We start from the raw sequence: 19,430 nt of genomic DNA, 5'->3' as shown, positions 1-19,430 counted from the left end.
AAGGGGAAGTACTCAATTGCTCCCAGCATCTGGGTAGCAGGAGCTTCTTAGCAGCATACCAGGTTCCACTGCCTTCATGTTTACTGAACTGGTCCTGGGCTATAAGCTTCTGGCACATGTAGAAGTGACCAACCGAAACCAATGTCAGGAAATAGCTTGATTCGATTCATACTATTGGTACATATACCCTAGTCAGGCTGGGCCTTGGGAACCTCCCAGAATAAATCCATTGGGATCCTCTCTCTGCTGGGAGACTTCCAGAATACCCCTGTCATTTTGGGGAACTTGGACTAAGATGCATCTGATGTGTACAAGATGCATAATTCCATCTTAGTTGGTCAAAGATGTGGAAGTAAATACAGTTTTCAGAATATCACTATGAATGCCTCCCTGACCAAATCCATAATCTCTTTATTTTTCCCTTCTCAGCTATCAAGCGCAGGATTGCAGTGTTTCCTCCAGGATCGAGGAACTATAATTGGGTGGTATTTCTTTGTTGGTAACAATGTCACCCAGTGGTCAAATGCTAATAACATGATTTTACTTCGTTGTTAATGTGCTTGAAACTGGTTTGCTAAAATCCTTCATCTCGGTGGAGTTTATAACGTGCCTTACATTTTAAATGCACATGTATTCATTTCCCTTCTTTTAGGGAACTCAAGTTGCTTTTTTAAGCATTATTTGATAGCTTCTTGCCATCTCCTCTGGAGTTGAAAAGGGAATATAATATCAAGTTGTTGTAGCTAGCGATGGGGGGGCTATGGCACTGAGGGGTAGAAAGAATTGTACAGGGACCTACAGAATGCCAGCAATGCACCATGAAGGCCCCCATGGGATGACTTGTCAACCCAGTGTGCCATAAAAGAAGCAATTTCTAAGGATCTGAAAATAACTGCATTCTCTGTCCTAATGCTCCTGCTGGGCAGAATAGACTTAGTTTATTTTTAAAGTACAGGCCATGGCCTTCAACAGCAGACCAATAGTTCCCAAAGCAGCCATTATTTGGCCAATTAAACACTTGGAAGAAAATATACTTTTAAAAGACAAAATTAATAGGCAAAGGACAGGAGAAAGTGCTAAAGTGATTCTTTCTATCTGTCTTCCTATCTGGTCCCTGGGCATCAATATAGACCGTGGTGATCTGACCATATTGAAGTACGAAGATAAGCTTAACTAACACTCAGGGCCCTCATTCTTTGATCTAACAACCTCCTGGGGTTTAGGACCCTTGCTCATGTGTACTTGAAGTAATGTTGCAAATATATTCAAAACCTCTGTGGTTCTGTGAAAGAATATTACCATTCCCTCCCCTTGTTCATAAGACAAAAGCAAAGTGGCCATGGCCATTAAGGGGAGCAGGAGGGATGCTCTGTGTGATAGTCACAGCTATTAAAACACGCCCCCCCCTATAATATCTTATTTCCTTAGTCTTAGCTGGTCTGTGAATCTGTGCTTATCTACATGATTACTTAATAAACACATGACCAGTGGAAAAACAGATACACACGAGCACACACATGAACTCTAATACCTGGGAAAGTATGGCACACTCTGGAGAAAGTCAAAAGTTATCCACTTCAAACAGAATTGAACTGGGAAAAAAGTCAGAATTCTTTCTAGGCACCTGCCACGGAGTTCTGAGCCCTAGGTATACACAGAGGGCATGCTTGGCAAGGTCAAACGTATGTAGGTACATAATCAGAGAAAATTCTAATTGAATCTAGGCCTCCAGTCCAGGACCCCAGCTAATTTACAAGGCTGCTCTAGGGAAGACACAATTTTAGGGATGACAATACGTGTATGGTGTTTGCTCCAGCAAAAGAAATTACAGTGCATTCCCACCCTTCGAGAGAACACAGACTGAAGATTCAGGGAGTTTTGCTGGTTAGGATGTTTCTGCTTTGTTTTGTTTGTTTGTTTGTTTCAGCTCATAAGGTATGTTTCCATTGTACCCTGTCAGAAACTTTCTCAGCAGTCAAGGAGTGGAAAGCAACACAGCTGCCCTTGAGCCGAGTTTGTAAATGTTACTGGGAAGCCACCCCGTGCTGTCAGGTGACATGGTTTTCAGACATGTCTAAACAGACTAGTTGAATTAAAGACCAACTCCAGACTTGATGATGCTGAGCTGATCAGCTCCATCTTGCCATCCTGATTGATCGAGGAGATGGGTCTATAGTTAAAGAGGCATAGGACTTTGAGGGGTTAGTCATTAGAGCACACTGCTTTGTCTTGGGAAGGCAACTTCTTGCTTGGCTAGGTTATGGAAGCTAAGGAGTGACGTCAAGATCTTGTCTGGCCAGAATTTGCAGATAACCATAGAACTCTTCTCCTCCATCAGGCCTGGATTTAGCCTCCTTTAGTTCCTGCAGTGACACAGGAGCCTCCAAATACCAAATTATTATCAGGCGGTCTTGGGGGAACCTCTGGGCCCTGCAATAAAGTAGACAGACTTGCTATTGGAAAGTGCTCGGGAGCAATTCAGCCCTGTTCAGATTGCTCTAAAATCCTGCAAACCATCTCTGGACTTTGTAAATGAAACCCTCTTATAGCTTCCGATAGTGAAAACGTACTTTGGGGAATAGAATGTATCACCATCTTTCATTTAAATGCTTTTATGTGTCACTTAAATAAATCCAACTGGATTGTGTTTTGTTTGACTCTTTGTTGTTTTGTTGTTAAAGCAAAGCTAGGTAAGCATTGAGGCTGTATCGCTTTGGACAAGCCACTTCTGAGCACTGTTTGTCAAATAAGGTATTTTAAGGTAGTCTGTACTAATCAATCTTCAACTCGGAGGATCACAAACAGGTGGTGTACTATGGGCCCAACCTGACTCATGCTGATGTTTGCTTATTTATCTTACCCACCTTCAATCTTGAAGAAAATAATAAATGCCTATTTTCTCTGGAAGAATTGGAGTAACACTCAATAATGCCACACTCAGACTCCAGCTGGTCTTCACTGCCCCTTATCACTTTTTCTATTGACCTGCCTGCTCCCTCAAGGTCACTGGTCTAACCTGTTTTATCAGTGTCTATCACCCTGCACTGTAATTACATGATGATCTAACTACTAACTTCGCCAAGGAGACCTCTGCGGGCAGGGAACAAGCCATTATTTTCATGGAATCTCTAGTTCCTAGCATTGTAGGAGCATTACAGGTAAACACTAAATATTTAACAAACTGAACTTCACTACCTAAATTCTTACGAATCAGTGCTTGATTCGTTGAAATGAAATAAGGATAAATATAAGATCACATACATATTCCAAAGCCCACATCTTTGACTAGCATGCAGCTTTAGGAAAGAGGCCAGTTTGTGGCCCAAACTTTGATGGGTCTAGAACAGTAGTTCTCAACCTGTGGGTTGCAACCCACAGGAACTGTATTAAAGGGCCATGACATTAGGAAGGTTGAGAACCACTGGTCTAGAAGGACCCATCCATGTGTAAGTGTGCATTTGATATTTTGCTTTAAACACAAGGAAGGAGTTCTAAACTCTCTCTGTGACATTCTTAATTTTTTTTTAGATGTAACCTATGAAACTTCTTGGAATAACCCTTCTTTGAGGTTAAGAAATTAGTTTGTAAAAAATATTCAATAGGAATCACCTAATAATGGAAAACTAAGCTCCTAACATTTTTCTAGTCAATAGTGACAGATCCCTCTGTATGTCAGGTCTATCCATTTTTGAGACATTTTTAATGTCCAGATTACTATAATTAGGATGGTCAAAGAAATAACTTTTATCAAAAGCTTATTTCTGCTAACATTGTTATCTATATCTATTTAAATTGGCTAAAACATTGTTAAGATATGTCTAATAAGGAAATTTGAATATAGGCAAGTTAGATGGGTATAAAGCCAATGAAAAACGTTACATGTCATCTTTCTTGTGACAAGGCTGCTCTTAATTAATATTTCAGTAATATGTAGCCACGTCTGCTCAATATCTGGCCATCAAAGATGCATCATGTTTCACACTATGAAAGGATAGTTCAACAAATGATGTTCCTGCTCTCTGGGAGCTTACAATCTCACCTAAACAAGACTTCAGAGACACAGACATGGGGGTGGTCATACCACTGAATAAAAGGCAACAGATACATTGAAGACAAAGGGAAAAATTATCAGACAAAAAAATGATGTTGACAAAAGGGTGAAGAGAAGGAAAAGAAATTGCTTCTTCATCTCATTTCTTTGAAAAAGGATTCATGGGAAAAGTGTAATTTTAAGTGCTCTTCGAATCATAAAACCATAGATGTAGCTTTGTCCTAGGAAAAAAGGATCTTTGGGGAGAAGATGCCAAGTGACTGAATGATAAGCTGGGAAAGCGTGTTTATGGAAAGGGCCCGGGAGACTCCGTAAGGAAGGAACTGCCAAAGCGAGAAGGAAAGGTTGAGACAGAAGCTGAGGGGAGGCGCAGAGTGGCTGAGCCACAAAACCAAGACTTCTCCAAAAATAACCAAAACCTTTGCTAAAAAATACTCTCAAGGACTCCAGAGTAAGGAAATCACCTTTGAAAACATTCTTTTAGGATTTCCAAGGGGAAATAGCACTTCTGGACATCTCCTCCACTTCCTTCTGTGGGGTCCCATTTGGTACCCAGTTTGTTTGCTTTCCTGCTCCTTGGTTCATTGGGTGTGTGGGGCTGATGATACCTACTTGACCATGCAGCTTTATCTTTCCTCTACAGACCAAAAATAAGTGAAGTTCTTGAGGGCATGTTGATTTTTAGTCAACCTCATTTATGACACAGCCCCAGGCTAAGTGCAATACCTCATGTGGTCTAATAGTACTGGTGACAGAGGTGTCAACAGACTTTATTCCTAGGTAGAACAATCAAAACGATGACAGATGCTCCTATCACAGTACCCTGCTTGGTCCTAGTCCATAGCTGACTGGGGGGCATGCAGAGCATTTCAAAGGCCTTTGGAAGATGCTCTCCTCATCAGAGAAAGCACAGGTTCAGCAATCCCCCACTCACCTTGCTCCACACCACAGTGACAATATTAGGATTTATAACACCTTGATTTCAAATGATGTCTTCTATTTCAAGGAGCTCAATATTCATATACATTATTCTATTTACCTTGTCATGTTATAGAGTCAACCAAAAATCTATGGTGGGGTCCAATATCACATATCAAAAGCTTGTGATTCTGTTCTTCCTAACACTTAACCTCAAAGCCAACCTTAAATATATCTTGAGATAAATTTGAATAATAGAAAGAAATGATGGGTGTCTCCTTATATATGAACAGATTTGATACTCATTGCTAATTCCCCTTGTCCCAGGAGAATTCTCAACAGAAGAGCAGCCCCCAAAGCCTAACCTTGTAATAATTCTAACTTGTCTTTGGGACAAGGCAGGTGAACGGTATTTAAGACAAGATAAGAACATGCAAATAGAAGATACCCACTCATTAGTGCTAGGGAACTGCTGATATCAGGACCACCTGATGTCATAGAGCTCTGGGACCCTTCATTCCACTGGTTCTCATCTTTCCTAATGCCACAATGTATTTTCACTGTTAAAAAGGGGTCGTGACGCACAGGTTGAGAACCGCTGCTTTATTCACATGTGAGGGAAGGCCTGGAGCTCCCATGGTATAATCCTATTTGTCCACTGTGGGTTTATTTTCTGTTGTCCTCAAGGCTGTGCTCCATGTTATATATTTGAACAGTGGATCAGATAATAGCATAAATGGCTCTCAGGGAAATCTCAAGCTTGTCAATAGAGGCTAGTGGGTTACTTTGGTTCTGAGAAATAAAAGTCAGCATACTTGACAAACACATAATGTCTTGCCATACCTTTTTGCTATTGTGGCATCATGACAAAATCTCATGCTGGGAACTAAGAGTAAACAAAGAATACAGGACTATCCAAACTGATAACCACCTGTGTGCAACACAACGCCTTCCCGTCTACAAGGACTGCATATTTTAATTACTTTCAATAGGCCAACTTTACATTATATCAATTGCCTGTCATCTGTAACTGATGTGTGTGCATTCTAAGGATACTTCTGGTTTCTGTCTCTTATCCTTTTCAAGATAAGCATGTCTTAATTCTGATTTCACATTGACAAATGGTTTTGGAAAATGGATCCCAAGAGAAGTCAGTATCTGCCCATAGTTCCTATCCCAACAGGAGACAAACCCTAAGAATTCCATAAGCAACAAACTAAACTTTTTCTATGGTCCAAAAGCTGCAAGAATCCTCAGACACTGCCTTAAAACCCTGCCCCCACCACCCTTGTCAGGGCTCTGACAAACAATCTGGTTGATACAGCCATGCAGCAAATGGGCCAATAAGTGTCAACAGCTGTACTTACATGTGTCTGGCTTGAGCTGACTGTTGGTGATGCCAAAGTACTGGGGATTTTCAATGACAGGGATTTTGGTCATTCCAATAATGACAGCATCCGGGCCACCCTCCGAAGAAGAGGGGGTGTTACTCCCATTGGAGATATGGTGCAGTGGGCTGGCAGAGTCATCGTCATTGCTGATAACTGAAGCTGGGCCTGGAGTTGGAAGACATATACATTCTCCTGTAATCAATGGTTTTCTTGAGCTGTGATTCACACACATATATTTCACCCATTTAAAGTATACAATTCAGTAGGTTTTCGTATATTCACAGAATTTTGTGCAAGAATCATTATGATCTAATTGTAGGACACTGTCACCACTCCAATTAGCACTCACTCTTGATTTTCCCCACTCCCAGCCAGAGGCATCCATCCACAAACTTACACTCCATCTCTAAGGACCTGTCCAGTCTACCATCTCATACAAATGGAGCTATGTAATACGTGATCTTTTGTAACTTTTTTTTTACTTAGCATAATATTTTTAAGGTTCATCAGTGTTAAAAGCAGGCATCAGCACTTCTGTCCATTGTATTGCCCAATAATACTCCAATGTGCAGATATGTCTCATTTTAATTATTAATTCGTCAGTTCATGAACTGATTAGGGTTGTTCTGACTTTTTGGCTATTATAAATAACACTCCTTTGAATATTCATCTACAAGTTTTTGTGTGGACACGTGTTTTCATTTCTCTCAGGTGGAATTGCTAGGTCATATGGTAGCTCTATGTTTAACATTTTGAGAGATGGCCAAACTGTTTTCCAAAGTGGCTGTGCTATTTTATATTCCCACCAGCAGTGCATGAGAGCTCCAATTTCTTCACTTCCTTCTCCTGTAATTTAGTATGAAACTTCCCTCTCTGTTCTAGGAAGGTTTCTAAAACACTCTGTCATTGAAACTCTCATCACAGGACACTGAAAGTTGTTCTGGGAGTTTGAAGAGTTTCCTTTCTCCACTCGTGGCAAGTCATTTACCTTCTTTGTACCTCCACAGCCACTTACATGAAAAATAATATTTGCTTGTTATTTTATGAGACAGGAATGAGACTAGTGATATGAAAATGCATTACACATTTAAATGTACTTCATGAGTATGTAAATTATTACTAGTCATTACTCAATAAAAAATAACTGGTAGACTAGATTTACATTGGACTGACCTATAACTATGTACCCCTTTCTCTGTATTCTACAAGTACCTGTACTACTTTTATCTACAAAATATCTTCATTGGGTGGCGCCTATGGCTCAAAGGAGTAGGATGCTGGCCTCAAATGCTGGAGGTGGTGGGTTCAAACCCAACCCTGGCCAAAATTGCAAAATATATATATATCTTCATAACAATACTGAATCAATCCCATGGCCAAGTGCTTTGCCTTTAGCTATAATATCATTTATAGAGTCATTATTTGGGTGTCTTTATACTAAAGTAATAATCATAGCATTTTTCATATTAATACAACTTAAATTTTCTACTCCAAACTCTCAGAATATATATATGCCTGTCCATAAAGTGTACTGTATCTTGACTAAAAGTGTCCATTGATGACTGAACTCAGTAATACTGTTTGCAACCAGAAATGAATTGCCAAAGATAAAGGTCTATGTGAAATTTCAAAATGGTGGCTCACAATAGGCATGCCATGTGTGGGAAGAAAACAAAGCCCCCAGGTGTATATTACAAATGCAGGGTCCCGTGGAAGCAGGCCATTATTGGCCAGACTACAGGCATAATCCAAAAGAAAAAATAAGAAGGAGAGACAAAGGGGAAGAGAGAGAAAAGGCAGAATCAAATTCCCAGCCAAGGCAAATGCCACGTCAGAGAAGAGAAGTCTAAGTCGCTACTTCCTGCATGAGGGAATGCAATTTCATCCACAGCCTCCACTCCCCAAAATGCGTGTTTTAATACCTCCATCTATTCACTACCATTTTCCTTACACTTAACTATTTCGGTGAGAAGTGCAGCAATTCTAAATACAAAAGTTGTTTTCTCATACAGTATAACGATACACCATCCCCCAACCTCTAAGACCCATTTTTCCCCCCTTTGTATGAGGCTTATCACAGTTTGTAGTGATAATAACTGGACATTCCCCAGTTAGCTGTGTCTTAAACAAACTATGCAGGAGGCAGCCAACTGCTATTATAGGTAATTTTTCAAGCATTCTCTCAAGGGGATGTGCATTTAAGCTGCCTTTAATGATACACTCTGGCTCAGTTCTGCAAACAAGTCCTCACACAGCCAATTTAGAAGCCACAGAACACTCAGAGCAAAGGCAAGCCCAGCGGTGATGCTCACATTGTGCCTAGCTCACCTATGTTAGTCAAGAGCAAAAATCCTGCCAAGAATAACGATAAAAACAAGTACTTTTCCATATCCCTAACCATCCCTGCTTTATGACTTGCTTCTTGACAGGCCTAGTCTACCCTACTTCTGGCCAGTTATGGAAAGTGAAGATGTGTTATGCTAAGATTTCTGCATCTGGTCAATGAAACCCTCTCACCACTGGTTCCCTTGCAGCCTGGTTCCCAAAACAGCTATTCCCTCCTTCAAGGTTACCAAAGCATGCTTCCATGAGCATCCCAAGGGCCTGCAGCCAAGGATGTACATTTCAAATTCTAGGCTCCAACCTTCACCCCCAGAAATACAGGAGTTTCATTTGCAAGTACTCCACGCACTGTCAGAAGGTTAACAATATTTCCATCTGGAGCCCCTGCAATAATTAGAAATGCATTCACTCCAGTTGTTTCTCCTCTGATTCTCCTCTGGCCCAGGATGGTATGATGTCTGTTTTAATACCTCCATCCATTCACTACCATTGATATTCTATGCTATGAACATCACAGCACCATGCCATCATGTTGGAGGAGGTTGATACCTAGAAGTAGGAATCACAAGATTCCTTGGGGATTCAGGCTTTGAACCTTCTGACAAGACCATACGCACATGCAGTGGACTTGCTCTCGGCTTCTACTTTTCCCCTAAAAGGACATCCCTCGGTCCCTTAACCTTTCCAAGTAAAACTCCCCACTGTGATGTAACAAATCTCAAGGGCATGAGGTCTTATTTGGGCAGCTGGGAGGATTAAACACCAGAGCAGTATAAAACACCAAAGGTAATTTTCCAAAAGCCTTTTTTTTTTTTTTTGCCAGCAAGTCACTGTTGACAAATGTGAGCAACGAATAAACCTCAACAATTCATCCAGTGGAATATTAATTCAAGTGCTATTTTCTTCATTAGTGATGTTCCAAGACCTGGAAGATTGATAAGGTTGGCAAAGTGGCCAGGATTAAGCCCATTTTTCCATGGACATTTCGATATAATGGAATGCAGAGCGCAGCAAAGTTGCGAAGGGTGAAGACGCTCTCAGGGGGACAATGAACGTCTACACAGTCTGACAGCAGCCTGTCTGTGCTGTCACACGATACGTCTCGGTGTGTCTGTGCATGGGTTTGAGCAGGCGCTGTGATAAAGAAGAGTAAAGGGGCATATCACAGCATGTTACAAGAAATTCAGATGAGGACTTAAAAAAATACAATATTAATAGAAAGCTTTAAATTGATAGGTACGTGCACATTTGCTGAGTTTGGGATAGAGTGCTCTAATTACTGAGCTGACAAACATAAATTATGCCAGGAAACATTTTTAGCCCATTTTTATTTTAATATGTCTCAGGTACAAAAAAACCAGTTTTTTCTTTTATCAGAGCCGCCTGGGAACATATCCTGCACATATGATTTTATAGACATTTCTAAGCCTAACTTAGACTTATTTTCCTGTGATAAGAATTGATAAAGGTCATCTGGGAAAGGAATTTTCTTCTCTCAATATCAACAGCACCTTCCAGGGGAGGGGAAGGATGATTATTTCTGAGCAGCTGTATTAACCGTGCCTTTTTATTTGTTGTATTTTGATGCTTTAACCTCTCAGGACCTGACACTGGAGGGCTGCTTCTCGGAGTTAGCCAAGTCCTAGAGATAGTAAAGAGCCTGCCTGAGATCAAACCTTTCATACGCAAGTTAACCAATCCAGAGTCTATAACCCTAACTACCTTTCTAAACCAGCTCTCATACTCCAGGTCACTATCTACCTACTCTAACCACCCCAGAGGCAGGTATATAACAACTCAGGGCAGCCTCAGTGCCTTAGGGCCTGCTGAAATTACTCAAACTAGCCATACTGCCCTGCCTGGCTCTTTCCTTCCAATGGAAAACACACCAAAGGCTCTTGCCCATGGTCCTCCAACTCCCTCTGCCCTCTGACCATCCCTGAAAATTCCATGTGCAGCTCCCCAAGGTACCGAGCGCCCCCTCCTCTTGGGAGCTGTGAGCAACAAACTATCTTCTCAATGGCAGGCATCTCCTGAACTGTTGGTCTCACCCCCCCCCCCGAAAAACAATAAAACCCCTATTTAAAAACAGCAGCACCTCTGCTGGACTGTAGCTGGAAGAACAATTCAGAAGAATTCTCTCTGCTGTTGTCTAAAAGGCATCCTATTTCTGAAGCTTGCCAGTATCAAGCACTCCTCTGCAGTGTAAAACTGAATGGAAAATTCTTTAAGTGGTTTCAGGGATTTGCTATTTAGTGGAAGCAAGACCCCATCTGATAGCACTGACCTGGGGATATCAAATATCTAGCTCTAGTTTGTTACCCCTCCCAACACACACACACACACACACACACACACACAATAAAACTGTAGAACAGGACATCTTTAAGATTTTCCAAGCAGGATAATTCCTCTTATAGCTTCGCAAAGTGACTATGATCAGCTGGGTCTGAAATTTATCCCTGGGGAGCTGCCTAGAAGCCTAGAGCTGCGGAAGCTTGATATTCCAAGTTTGCCACATCTCTTCTTTTCCCTTGTTGGTTAAGAGCTTTACTCTTGGAATTCATGGCACTAGTAAGCATCCGGGTGACTTTTCCACTTCCAAGCCCTATCTGGCCAGTTGGCCTCAGCCCACTGGCCACTTTGGCTCCCTGGAAAGACACTGATAGACGGTGTCTGACACAAAAGAGTCTGATGTCTGGTTCAAAAGAGAATGGAAACAGACTTCTTCATAGGGATAGAATGAGCAAGTACAGGGTGGACGGCCCCAAACTTGCAATTTTATAGTATCTTTGCCCTACCTTTTACTAGAAGAAATACTAATCCAGCCCACAATGATCAGATCTTGGCAACCCAACGTAAGACAGTCTGTTTTTTCATTCCTTTTGAGCAATCTCTGTTCGTTGCCTCTGTACCTCATGGAAAATATTCAACAAATTGGAGGTCCGAGGAGCTCACACCTGATTTCCATCCTAATGATGAGCTACATCATCTGCATTCACTTCGTACGCTACAAACTCTGCTTTTCAATTGTCAGTGTATAATCTGAATACAAGGAATAGAATGCAATCAAGCACAAATCACAGCATCTGGACGGTAGAGTCTGTTTTGAAAGAGAAATGGTCATAAACGAACCGCTGATTTACTAATTCAGAACTTTATCACATCTTGGCCAACCGAAGAAAGTTAAGGCCCACACTTATGCAGCCTTAAGTATTTAGTCAACTATTCACTGTACATGTAAGTCGTGATCATAGTTGCATTTTGTGTCTTTAATCTTCTTAAAAACGCACCACGACCTAGAACGGGGATGACAGTTTTTCGCTGGATAAAAACAAGTCAACTTCAAAAATGCAAAAAGAAAAAAAAAGTTTACTGAACTCAATTAGCAAAAATAATGCCTTTCCTGGAAAAAAGTCTAGCCCTCCTTCCACAAATCAGAAACCAGGAACAGAGAAACTCAATCAAGGGCCAACAAATGTAAATAGAATCTAAGCAGTTTCATCCAAATTAAAAACAGGAATGCATTACTTATCCAAAGAAGGAGTGAATAACTACTTACCAATACCTTGTCTTGATTTTACTTTCCCAAATCCAAACCATGAGAAATCTGAAAACCACAACAAAACATAAAATAAACTTCGAAAGAGAAGTTAAGCCAGAGGCAGTCAGCACCGTCCTCCGTCAAATACCATAACAAACTCCCAACTGAAAAACAAAAACAAAAACTACACTAAGACCAACGCTGCCTATCAAACACCCAGAAACTAACCCTTGGATTTTTGTGTAAACATTTATTTCTCATTCTGAGAACAGAGAGGTTCAAATCAGATAAGAGACAGCAGCCTGTCTTCAAGAAAAATGGCCCAAACCCAGGGCTAAGGGCCCCGAGCTGTTTTCTTTCTTTCTCACTTTCTGTCTTCCCCCGAGTGGAGAGATCAGTTGCCTAGTATTGAATCATCTTGCGGGAAAGCTGCAGGGGTGAAGACACACACAATACATTTGACAAATGCGCTACAGTGCTGAACCGCAGCGAGGTGGGGGAAATAATAAGAGAAAACAGATCTCTGCTAAAGCTGAGACAGGCAGTTTAAAAAAAAAAGGAACACGGAATCCCGTGGGAGAGCTGACATGGGGCTAGATGGAGATTCAGGAAGGAGAGAAAGGGATCTTAATTCTACACAGCTTCCCTCTCCTGACTTACCCTGTACTGACTTGCTGTGTGACCCTGGGCCTCAGGTAGCATCTCTGTGCCTGTTATAACAGCAGCCTCCAGAAGGCACGTGTTAAGAAAAGACCTGCCAAACATTTGCAGGGCCTTCAGTGAATAAAGCCACAGTGAAATGTGTGTTTGTTTCCTGGGCCTGACCATCTATCCCCTTCTAGGTAATTTCCATGGGGTTCAAAGTGAATTCTGTGCTGTGGGGGAAATTCCCAGATACAAGGCAGATAAAGAAACGGGAGCCCCAGGAAGTAACCGTGTTTCTGCTCTTTCAGCTCTGCAGTGATTTTGACAGAAAGTCTGGACAGTAAACTAGACTGAAGAAGAAGCAATTTAAGCAGAATGAGGTTTGTACAAATTCTCGACACACTCAAAGATGCCTTACCAAGTTGCTGTCCTGATTGTTACTTGCTCAAGTGTAAATTTAGGCTTTCGTACCGCAGCAGCCCTCCAACTTCTAAGACAATTTTTATTTTTGATTGATATTCCTCAGAACACTTCCTTCCAGGTTTCAGAAGACAAGATGAAGACCTGGCCTCAATCCAAAGCCAAATAAAGATTCCTTTGCACGGAAGACAATGAACTTCATTCACCGAAGCTATTAGTCTAGGGAGGAAGGGCCGTGCCTGTACATCTGTCTGTAACTAACCCTATTTAAAATAAAGTGTATTTTCCCTCAGTCACCTTTCAGTTTTTCTGTATTGTTTTATTTACATAGTCTTAATTAAACCATAGATTGAACTTCTGAAGTTCACTTTAGGTATTTGTTTTAGTTGCATTTCCTTTTTACAGAGAAGGCACTGAAAGGCAATGCCGTAGTATTTCCTCACTGCATAGTTAAGATTATTTTTTATCACTGTAATAAGCACAACTGCAATGAACGTCTCTACCCATCTTAAGTGCTCCCCTTCTCTTGTTAAAAATCATTTCTTTAATATGAACCCCCCAAATGACATTACTAATTCAAAAATGGTGAATGTCATTTACCCTTTTATTTCTAGTGGTTTTGGTGAATAGTCACCTTTTTTGACCTGGTTTCCTAGCCCCTCAGTGGTTTCTCCCCATAAACAGAGTACATGCAAAAATTAATTATGCAAGAAGTATTTTTACAAAGAAACTGTAAACATATTCTTTAACTGTATTGATTTAAGATTAAAATAAAAATATAGTCCATATAATGGTTTTACTTCCTGTTAATCAAAAGGTTAAGGTTCTCAACACATGTTATCACATCGTTACTGTCCTGTATCAAAGGTACATGACAGAGTGGAGGTGTATTTTTGAACTTCACCCAGTGGGGGAAGCTAAGGGTAATTCCCTACTTCTACTCTACCAGTGGGGCAGCTGCACCTAACTAAGCAGAGACCCTGCACATATTCCCCTCCCACCTGTGCCCTGTGAAACCATTCCAGCCCTGCCTTTCCCAAGCTGATGAGGTACACAGGTGTAATAAGAAGAACCACAGGTATGAAAAGAATAAGATTTCCTCCCTCTTAAGCCGTCATTTGTTCACTGAGTGACTCCACCTCCACCAGCCAGACACTTCTCCCTTGCTACTCAACCAAGCTTTGTCTGGATGACAAATTATCCCGTGCTTATTGATGAGGAATTGACACTCTGAGAGGCTGATACACTGAGTGAAGGTCCCATCTTGTCGTGACTGAGCGGAGACTCAGTCTCCTGATATCAAATCTAGAATTTGGTTTTTTTTCTCCATGCTATTTCCCAATACTCCAAAATAGCCAAAGTTAACTAAATTTTACAACATTATAATCAGAATTCAATTTTACGTATGGAAAAACACTGTATGTAGTTACTCAGTCTCATTTATTTAGTTCACTGGCAGAGCACAGGATTCAAGGAAGAACAAGCAACAGGGCCTGCCTACCCTCTGGGAGCTTACGGTGGAAGTTGAGCCATCTTAGAAATATGCTCAGGAGCATCTTGTCCAGTCTGGGGTCAGGGTGGGGACAGGAGGGAGAGAGCTCTCAAGGGGCAAACAGCTGAAAAGTGGAGGGGGGACTGAGAAATACAAGTAAGGGCCAAGGAGAGAGTTTGGATTTTATAGTGAAAATTGTGGTTAGACTAAAAAAAAAAAAAAAAGTCAAGCCAGGAAACAACATGATCAAGATTAATTTATTTTGGAAGAATTGCCTTGGCTACAGGGTAGAATCAGGATTCTGGGAGGGAAAAATTGAAGGCAGGAGACTAGATAGGAGGTTTTCAAAGAAATCAAGGCATGAGAGCCTGAACTAGGCATTGGGGATGTGGGAAGGTGAAGAGAGACGGATGACTGGCGGTCATATTTGGGGGCATCAGTAGGAATTGGTAATCAACTGCAAATTGAAGGGAGTGTGGAGAATAAACCATGAATGTTTCAGGTTGAGACGATGAGATATACAGTAATGCTGTTCATAGGGTCCCCAAGGAACTTAGATGGGAAACAGATTCAGGAGTCAAACTGAGTACACTGGCCTGGGGCTAAAATCCCAAATAAGGTGTCTATATGGAGAAAGTATAAGAGAGCTCATCCAGTTAGCAAGATGGTCTGAGGCTTGGGACACAGGTTTAATGCCCAAAGGGGATTTGCCAAAGTTCTAGAGCCCACAGATCAGTGGGAATAAGGAAACTGGGTTCTGAACCTAGAATTTATTACTTATTTAGATATAGACCACTACCTTTCTTCTAAGCACAAGGGAAGGGGTACTCAATTCCAGCCAAATTTGGACAAAATTATTATTAAATTGCTGAAATATTTCTAAGTCCTCTTTAAAAGTTGCACAATCATTATGTGGGAAAGAACGCAACTGTCTTGACCGTATCTCAGAATACTTAAAAAATTTAACAGACCAGTTGTCGAAAGGTCAGCTTGGTACCTCTCCCCGGAAGCTGTTATTTGATCTGCAGCTCTTTCTTGATGGATTTAAACGGTAGTCTTAAAACTTTAATACTAAATTGCACCAGCAAAATTTTCCCACAAGGCCCAAAAGAAACAATTTCTCCATTTCCTGTGATGTTTCACCCATTGGGAGTAGAGTCCTGCCAAACCTTCCTTTATTTTCTGTTTAATAAGAGACACTTTATTCACGGCAAAATAAAGAGCTCCTTCAAAAGCAAATGTAGTTGAAGCAAGCCTAAAAAAAAAAACCCTCCTTTTGGAATCTAGACCAACAAAGACCCTAAATTATGAAATTTGCCAATTAAATCCACTTCATTTTAAAGAGAGCTCAACCTTTTCCCTCACCAGAGAGGCAGAATGTAGGGGGAAAAAATAGTACATTAATGACTCCAAGATGAAATTCAAGCTAAATAAAATAAATGGCAAAAAAGATTACTTTTCAAATGTCTCTTAAAGGAAACAGCTAAAATGTAGGGGGTTGAAAAGGAATATTTATGAATCCGAGAAATGAGCCAGAAATGAGCAGCATGGAAGAAACCCGACCTTCCCTGTAGGTACTGAATTATACAAACACTAAACGCGATGCTTAGCAAGGTTCTGATTGCAAGAGAATGGAGTTTCCAAATTCTATTTCTAAGTCTCAGAAAATCATTTTAGTACATTAAGGGGAAAAATCAACCTTCCTCTCTTTTAACTCTGAAGACATTAAAATGAGCTGTGTTCTGAAATTAATTTCTTTGTATTTTAAGGTAAGGCTTGCCATCCCCAAAAAGCAATTTTAACACTGTGATGGAAGCAAATGGGACAATAGGATTCATGAAGAGAAATGGACTTCACCTTCAACTTCTTATGACCACGCCCATGCCCTAAAGGACATTTGCGAGAAGCATCTCTGGGCTGCTTTGCTCCAGGGAGAGAGTGTGGACCAGTGTTGTCTGAAGCGGATACTGAAAGTGCTTGCCTGAGTAGCCAATGGGATGTCACCTCAAAGAACTAGAATGACTGCTCATTGGAATGGAGGAGAAATGAATGCAAAGGATTGTCTTGTTGATAATATAGTCATCTTCCTTTTCCTACTGACACATCATCGGAGTGAGTAATAGTTTGCTTCAAATTAATTCCAGTTCCTCAAGGCACAGGAAAGTATAGTTTGGGCCAAGTTTCCACTTCAATTTAATCTTAATCTTTTACTTAAGGACATAACCTTTACAAAAGAAAGTCCCATGTCCACAGTTTAGGAGGAGGGTTTGCTCCGAGTTAAACTGGTTCTGGAAATTATGATGCAAAGGGTATTGGTATCCTTTTGACCAACCTTCCATTGGCTTAATCTCTTCCCCTTTCTCAAGTTTGCAAAGTGACTTATTTCCACTGTTCTCAAAACAAACAAACAAAAAAAAAACATAACACTGAGCAGCTTCTATGTGACAAATACAATGAAAAATACATGTATTATGGCTCACACTGTTAGCTGGTCTCTGAAATCCACATTTCCTTTTTTATTCCCCTCCTTGGCCCACAGTTTCACTATACTTACTTCCCAGCTTCCCTTGCAGTTAGTTGTGGCTATAAGACTAATTCTAGCTACTGAGAGGGGAGCAGAGCAGTGGGTCCCACTTTCAAGCCTGGCCTATTCATACTTCCCATGTGTGCCACCCATGGTCCGGCCTCTCCTACATGGCCAGGGGAAAGACAACACTTCTGGAAAATATGGAGGGTATGACTTGGAGAAAGCATGGGGCTGTCCCAATAAACAATTAATTCTTCTAGTATTGTATGTAAGTGTGGGCAGAGTAGAGCGCATCTCGGCATCATTCTACCAGAGGGCTGATGATGCTGAGCTACCTTCCTTTCAACTCTCATGTATCTGCAAGAAATACACTATTGTGTTTGAACTGTTGTCCACCTTGGGGACTTATTTACTATGATAGAGTGCCTACCCCAAATAACCCACATATACAAAGAAAAAGTATATCTACTTGAGGTTTTGTTAACCGACCCCATGGCTTCTCAGCCCCCATCACAAATTTAAAATGGTATGTCCATTCATATTTGCATTTTTACAAAGAGAAAGTCCACAGATTTCAAGGGTTGTTCACCCTAAAGGCTAAGAACCACTGAAATACACATAAATACCTAAGGAGACAACAATCTTAATGCAGATGTACTCTGTATCCCACTTAATTCTGTTCTCTATTAAGAGTTGAATATAGGTACTGAGAAACACCCATCATGTCTTACCTAGATTTCTATAGCAACCTTCTAACTCTGGTTCCCACTTCATTCTTGCCTCCCCCTTATCCTCTTTCCCAAAGAACTGCCAGAGTGATCAGTTTAAAGTATACATCAGATTATTGCACTCCCCTACTTGAAGTCTTTTAAAGGTTTCTCATTGCATTTAATTTAAATTTCCAGTCATCACTGTAGCACCTCATATGACCATGACCATAACATGCCAACTATCCAGCACTCCCTCCCCCAACTCATTCCCTATGGAGCAGCCACAATGGTCTCTCTCCTGGTCCTGTTCATTTTGCATTTTTTTTCCTTGCCTCTTCTAAGATTCCCCTCAGATCTTTTTTGTGCCTAACTCCTTACCTCCCTCAGGTTTCAGGTTCACTATCGCCCTGTCAGAGGAACCCCAATCTCACCCCTTTAACCAGAGTCTCTCTGAGCCCCTTTGCACTCCCCAGCATCTCCTTCTTCCCAGTATGGAATAGTACATGACCTTCTTTATTTGATTCATTGTTCATCATCTGCATCCTTGGCTGGAACTTGAGCTCCAAGAAGTCAGTGACTGTCTTCCACTGTCTCCCCCAGAAACAGACCCTGACTCAAAGATTCCAGTGAAGGTAGTTTATGAGGAAGGGATCTGGGAAGCACTAAAGGTGGAGCAAAACAGTAAGACAGGAAGAGAGATGAAGGCCATGATGGATGTGGTACCCAGCGGGGATAGTCTGGACAAATGGAATTCAAACCCCTGAGGACCTTGGAGTGATGGTTGGAGTGCACCTCAGAGGAAGGCAAGCCATTTACTCCCCTGCTGCCATCTGTCACTGGCTGAGGGTCTCTGGCCAATAGCTACCTTTATATAGAGTCATGGTGCTGGCGGCAGGATACTGTGGGGCCAGTACTGAGATGGGGAGAGCTGAGAGGACACAGGCAGGACACCCAGAGCACCTTCTACAGCAATCTTATCCATGTAGTTCACCACTATCTCCAGCACCTAGCACAGACTCTCCATAAACACTTGTGGAAGGAATACGTGAGAGTAACAAATTTTCAAATGCATAAAAATATCAAGCACAGAAAGTACTGTAACCATGCCAATATGCAAATTATACACTCAACGTAAAGATCGTTATGTTTTACAAATATATTTGTTACCCTCCTGATGCATTTCTGGCCCTCCAATGGAACGTTGCTGAAGACAGTATTTAAAGGTGAGAAATTCTTAGAACCCAGAACTCCAGGCAGCAGTATGCAATAAAGAGCTGGACTGGATGTGGATCAGAAGATGCAGACCCCGTCCCGATGCTCCCCGAAATGAACAGCACGACCTACAGTGAGTCATTTGCCCCTCACAGGTGCTGTTTCCCACTTTATGAG

The 19,430-nt window shown here is 41.3% G+C and overlaps 1 protein-coding gene across 4 annotated transcripts in view; it reads right to left on the bottom strand.

The window, feature by feature from the left end:
- NTRK2 (neurotrophic receptor tyrosine kinase 2) overlaps nt 1-19,430 on the bottom strand; it is a 341,040-nt gene that overhangs the window by 147,791 nt on the left and 173,819 nt on the right. Inside the window, exons 12-14 of one of the 4 annotated variants that reach the window (XM_012813025.1) lie at nt 12,266-12,313; nt 6,337-6,525; nt 2,402-2,430 (exon numbers count right to left, since the gene is read on the bottom strand). In XM_012813025.1, coding sequence (XP_012668479.1) covers nt 2,402-2,430; nt 6,337-6,525; nt 12,266-12,313 — 266 coding nt within the window. Of the gene's footprint in view, nt 1-2,401; nt 2,431-6,336; nt 6,526-12,265; nt 12,314-19,430 lie in introns of those variants that run through there. The other 3 variants (XM_012813015.1, XM_012813030.1, XM_012813022.1) reach the window with 3 other exon arrangements.

Source organism: Otolemur garnettii, unplaced genomic scaffold, assembly GCF_000181295.1.
Source record: "Otolemur garnettii isolate 467f Iridium unplaced genomic scaffold, OtoGar3 scaffold00006, whole genome shotgun sequence".
Taxonomy (NCBI): Eukaryota; Metazoa; Chordata; class Mammalia; order Primates; family Galagidae; genus Otolemur; species Otolemur garnettii.
Note: the sequence above shows the minus strand (reverse complement) of the source record. Positions and strands in the feature narration are given on the sequence as shown.